This window comes from Cornus florida, unplaced genomic scaffold (genome assembly GCF_030987335.1).
Source record: "Cornus florida cultivar Cherokee Brave unplaced genomic scaffold, ASM3098733v1 CherokeeBrave_3.0.0_Hap2_Chr06, whole genome shotgun sequence".
Classification (NCBI taxonomy): Eukaryota; Viridiplantae; Streptophyta; class Magnoliopsida; order Cornales; family Cornaceae; genus Cornus; species Cornus florida.
The window spans coordinates 74,568,733-74,574,624 of record NW_026775576.1 but is presented as its reverse complement, the minus strand read 5'-3'; the positions used below and the strand labels follow the sequence as shown (position 1 = coordinate 74,574,624).

The 5,892-nt window shown below is 41.1% G+C and overlaps 1 protein-coding gene across 1 annotated transcript; it reads left to right on the top strand.

Annotated features, from left to right (window-relative positions):
• The first annotated feature begins 371 nt into the window (after window positions 1–371).
• LOC132312075 (L-type lectin-domain containing receptor kinase S.4-like) lies at window positions 372–3,070 on the top strand. The gene has a single exon (XM_059810316.1). The coding sequence runs from the start codon at window positions 813–815 to the stop codon at window positions 2,838–2,840; it is 2,028 nt and encodes a 675-aa protein (XP_059666299.1). The 5' UTR covers window positions 372–812; the 3' UTR covers window positions 2,841–3,070.
• The last annotated feature ends 2,822 nt before the right edge of the window (window positions 3,071–5,892 follow it).

The following is a 5,892-nucleotide window of genomic DNA, read 5'->3' as shown; positions in this document are numbered from 1 at the left end:
CCAGTGGCGCCCTCCATCGCTACCATAAGTGTAGCCGCCGCCGCACCACTCCTAATACAAATTCCGTGGATGACTAGCAGAAGTTCCTTAATAGATCCAAATACGTCCACAAATTGCCCGGAACAGTGAAGGACTGTGCCGTTTGTTTGGATTCCTTCAGAGAGGGCAGTGGCGCTGGAGCCTACCGTCAGGTAACCACATGTTTCACGAAAAATGTGTGGACAATTGGTTGACCAGAGTGCCCAATTGCCCAATTTGCCGAACCCATGTTCAGTTGAATTCTGGGGTGTCGGCTTTGGTGAGCAGCAACGACGATTGTAATTTGTTGTGGGCGGTTGGTGTAGGGCAAAGAGGAGGCTAATTTGGTATATTTCCAAGAACAAGGGGTGTGAAGAAATAAATGCTCCTAGGCTAAAAAGAATGGTAGAGAGAGAGAAAGAGGAACGTTCATGACAGAGGCTGTGATGGAATAGTTGGTCACAAAAATAATCAATACGAGATTAAATGGTAGTATAGTTATTTATCAGTCAAAAGTACAATAACTCTATCAAAATTTAACTTTGGAGATATAACTTATAACTAAAATATTAAATCACTAATTTAAATATAAATAAAATTAAAAATCAAAATGTTAATCTCGGTCAAATATGAGGGGAGTTTTGAGTGTTAATTTACCCTCTGACAAAAGACCATATGGTATCAAACGTGTTCACAATCACAATCACTCACCACACTAAACAGTCAAAACCTCTCATAGTTATATTAATTTAACACCATTTGATCCAGAAACAAGCTCAAGATTAACCTCTTTAATGGCCAAAACCCTATTACTTTTCTGGGTATTAATCCTTTTTCTCTCCAACCCAGTTCTCTCTCAGCATGATCAGTTCGTTTTCAATGGTTTCAAAAATGTTGGAAACAACATAACTCTAGATGGAGTTGCAGAGATACAGAGCAACGGTATTCTCAAGCTCACCAATGACACCCTCAGATTGATTGGTCACGCGTTTTACCCAAATCCAATCACGTTCAAGAACTCGATTGACGGAACACCTTACTCTTTCTCCACAGCTTTCGCTTTCGCCATAGTTCCAGAGTATGCCAAGCTCGGCGGCCATGGCTTAGCCTTCACGATCTCGCCGCAAAAAGGGTTTCCGGGTGCTCTCCCAAGCCAGTACTTGGGGCTTCTCAATACCAGCGACGATGGAAATTTCACAAATCACATTTTCGCAGTCGAATTCGACACAGTCCAAGACTTCGGAGTCGCAGACATCAGTGACAATCATGTTGGCATCAACCTCAACAGCATGACATCGAAAGCATCAGCCAATGCCAGCTACTTCGCGGAGGGCAATTCGACGAGGCAAAATCTGAATCTCAAGAGTGGGAAGACAATTCAAGCATGGATCGACTACGATGCAGCAACAAAGCTATTGAATGTCACGCTTTCACTCTCTTCAACAAAACCCAGTTCATCAATCTTGTCATTTCCAGTAGATCTCTCTGTGTATCTCGAGGACTCGATGTATGTGGGTTTCTCTTCTTCCACAGGTTTACTTGCGAGCTTTCATTATATCTTCGGATGGAGCTTCAAGATCAATGGACAAGCTCAATCTCTTGATCTGTCTTCACTTCCTACGCTTCCCGGTCCGAAAAAGGATCAGACGGTGTTGATCTTTAGTGTCTCTGTTTCAGCTGCGATTTTGATGATGTTTGTGATTGGAATGGTTTTGTATCTGATCAGAAAGATCAAAAACGCCGATGTGATTGAGGCTTGGGAGTTTGATATTGGTCCTCATCGATTTTCATATAAAGAGCTCAAGAAAGCAACAAGGGGTTTCAGAGATAAAGAGCTTCTAGGGTTTGGAGGGTTTGGGAAAGTTTACAGAGGAACACTGCGGAATTCAAACAGCCAAGTGGCAGTGAAGCGAATATCCCACGAATCGAAGCAAGGGTTGAGAGAATTCGTATCGGAAATTGCAAGTATTGGCCGGCTCCGTCACCGGAATTTGGTTCAGTTGCTTGGATGGTGTCGCCAGCGAGGGGATCTGTTACTGGTTTATGATTTCATGCCTAATGGAAGCTTGGACAAGTACATTTTCGACGACCCCAAATCGGTTTTGACTTGGGAACAGAGGTTCAAGATCATCAAAGGAGTGGCCTCTGGATTGCTCTATTTACACGAAGATTGGGAACAAACTGTGATTCATCGAGACATCAAAGCTGGTAATGTGTTGTTGGATTCGGAGTTAAATGGAAGATTGGGTGATTTTGGACTAGCTAAGTTATACGAACATGGTTCTAACCCGGGCACAACCAGAGTGGTGGGCACACTTGGTTATCTTGCACCGGAGCTCACACGGACGGGGAAGCCCGCGACGAGCTCCGATGTGTTCGCTTTTGGTGCGTTGTTGCTTGAGGTTGTATGTGGAAGACGGCCCGTTGAGCCCAAAGCATTGCCTGAAGAGCTAATTTTGTTGGATTGGGTGTGGGATAGGTGGAAGGAAGGGGCTATTTTTGATGTGGTGGATAAGAGGTTGAGAGGCGAGTATGATGAGGTAGAGGTTGTGGTGGTGATCAAATTGGGATTGATGTGCTCGAACAATGAGCCTTCCGGGCGGCCGAGTATGAGGCAGGTGGTGAGGTACTTGGAAGGGGAGGTGGGGTTGCCGGAGGTGGTGGTTCCACCGGATGCTTATGATGGGAAAAAGGGTGGGGGTGGTGGTGGTGGTGTTGAGTTCGAGGATTTTGTGCATTCATATACAGCTTCGAAGTATTTTGAGAAGGCGAGCGCGGGCTCGTCGAGTGGTGATGGATATAGGATGAATAGCATTATGTGACAATATTTGCAGATTTCTTTGGTGCTTTGAGGGCAAGAGTTTATGATGATGAGGTGAGGAAGTGGATTTCGGGTGTTGGGTTTGATGGCGTTGGGAAGAAGCTTGTGAACTCAAAGGAGGGACCCCCAACCTTCGAGCAGCTCCTCGAGTATGGAAACATGCTTGTCCAAGAGCAGGAGAATGTGAAGAGAGTCCAATTGGCTGACAAGTACTTGAGTGAGGCCGCGCTTGGAGAAGCTAGCGAGGAATCTATTAAGAGAGGAACTTTCTATGGTTAGCTCCCTTGATCCTAGAGGTCTTGATGGGAGGTTTGCATCTAGCTAGCTTCTTGCAAACTTGGGGTGAATTGGGCTTGAAGCCTTGAATAAAGAGTTATTCTGAATTTTGTTGTTTGATGTGTTTTTTGCAGGCAAAGCAGCCCAGCAAGTTAATGTTATAGTTCCTGAAGGTTGTACTGATCGAAATGCAGAGAACTATGATCCGACGGCTAGGAGTGATGATGGAAGCTGCTTGTATACATTCTAGGCCTTTTTTTTAGGTATGCAATAGAAATGTACTTTCTAAGGATGCAAGGCAAATTAATACAGTAAGACTCTTTGCCTCAGTTTGCATAGATGAGTTTCCTGTAATTTTTGTGTTATAACGTACACTGGGCTTATACTCAAAAAGGTGCCTATTCTTATTATTACCAACTCAAGTTAGTGTGTTGCTCCATCAAGCAGGGACTTTGCTTAAGGGTTACTCTCTTCACATGATTATCGTTTATCCCAGAACTTGCACGAAATTGGCAAAGGCGGAGCCAGGATTTGAAAGTGGGGAGCTAAAGAAAAATTTCAAGAAGAGAATTTATTGAGAAAAAAAATTTCAGGCAAAGAAGATGATAACAATAACAATAGTATCAATGAACATTTAAATAATAGTAAATCAGTAGAGGCAGCATATGAAAAATCCCTAATTGCAACTAATTTCAATTAATGACTGAAATTTGATGTAAAACACTTGTAAAAAACCACTAAACTTTGCAATAGTTTTTGAAACAAACTTCAAAGCTTTGCAATGGTTCTGGGGAACTTTTAGACAACAAGAGATAGCAGGTGCAATTCTCGGAGGGACGGCAGGCTAATAACTCCAGAATTGCGTGAGGATGCCCTCCCTTTGCTTGTTCAATTAGAGATCCTGAATTAGTATCACTCACTCTACTATTTGTTAATCGCTCTCAACTGGACACCTAGGAAGGTTTGGATTTGAATCACTGTAAAGCAAATTGACTGGCCTTGAAAGGGCTTGTATTCAATGCGGGCTTTTTTATTCATGCATTGGAGATCAAATGGAAGTTTTGCAGATTGAGAAAAAGAGAGTTCAAGGAAACAATGTGTTTCAGTTTGCAACAATGTGTTTGATTTGCTAGGTTTGACCTGTTATGTTTTACTATGGATTGGGCTGGGTTGGGCTGAATGGCTAATAGAAAAAGAAAGAGTAATACGTAGACTTAGTAATATTAATTTTTTTTTTTTAATTGGACTTGGACTATAGGTTAGCCCATGAATAGCTCCCCCCCTAAATTTTGGCGCTTTTGCAATTTTATGAATGACATATTTTCTCCCCCCAAAAAATAAAAAGAAGATCTACATATTTTCTGTTCAATAACATATCTCTCTCAAAATGGGGTAATAAAGTTAAGAGTAAAATCACATAAATCCCTTTTACTATCATATTCGGGCAAAAAAACTTACTAAAATTAAACAGCACCCTGAATTAAGATTACAAAATTGATCTAATTATTTCATGTTAAATTAAAAACTAAAATAATTATAATTTTAAAATTAAAAAAACACCGGGTCTTTTTCTTCCTCATCACCAATTCTTTCTCTAAAACTAGACGAATCACAATCACAAGCAACAATGGACTCCACCACCAACAAATGACGATATGCGCAACTGTAAGATCGTCTTTGACCCACCTCCTCTTCCTCCTCATAACTCTCTTCAACACCGCCACCTCCAATTCGGACTCAAACTGAGTCGAAGAGCTCCTCAACCTCTATTCCTGATCCGAATCGGGTATCATCCACCTCATCCGCTTCATCTCCCACAACAAAGACACCCCATCTGAATCTTTTCTTCTGCGACATTGAGTTCAAGGAGTCCCAAACCACATTCGCACAACCGCATCGACGAAACAGTAGAGGACGAAGACCCATAGTAAAGCCGTAATCAGTAGAGAACCGAAGCCGCCGGCATCAACGAAAGAGAGTGTAGTCAATCAGCAGATAACCCAAGCCCCCAACCGCCGCCGGCATCGATTAAGCATATGCAAGTATATATATATATATATATATATATATATATATATATATATATTGAGGAGAATTTAAGGAAAATCAGTGGGCAAATTTAGTTGGAGAGAGAAAAATCTTATTTTGATTGATATATAAATATATATATATATAGACGTGATCGAACTCCAGGGATTCGTGGTGAACGACTTGGAGGATTTTGACGCGACGATGATGGAACTTCGGCCAAACGAGGTGGATGCGGTAGTTGTGAACTTTATGTTCGAGCTCCACTGCCACTTGAGCAACAACGAACCAGTTTTTGTGAACTGGTTCAACGAGTCTATGCATTATTTACTCACTCCACAATGACTCGTTGGAAGGGACCGAGTTGACTCAAATTGTGTGAGGAAGAAGACCCACTTAATAGGGGTGTTTTTGTAATTTGAAATTATAATTGTTTTAGTTTTAATTTAACATGAAATGTCAATTTTCTCATTTCATAACTTAGTATACGGGTCGGTTATGGGTATAAAATAATTTGATGATTTTTTTTTTAAAATTCAGGGACTGTTTAATTTTAGTAGGAGTTTTTTGCACTTATATAATAGTAGGAGGGGTGTTTTATGTGATTTTACCTCCCTATCTAACAACTAATGACAACTGAAAAAGATGCAATTCGTTTAATACTTAGTAATTGAACGAGATTATTTATCAAAATTATAGTTCAGGTAAGTTATGTGCCACAAAACGATAGTAAAGAGAAGTTGAATGCA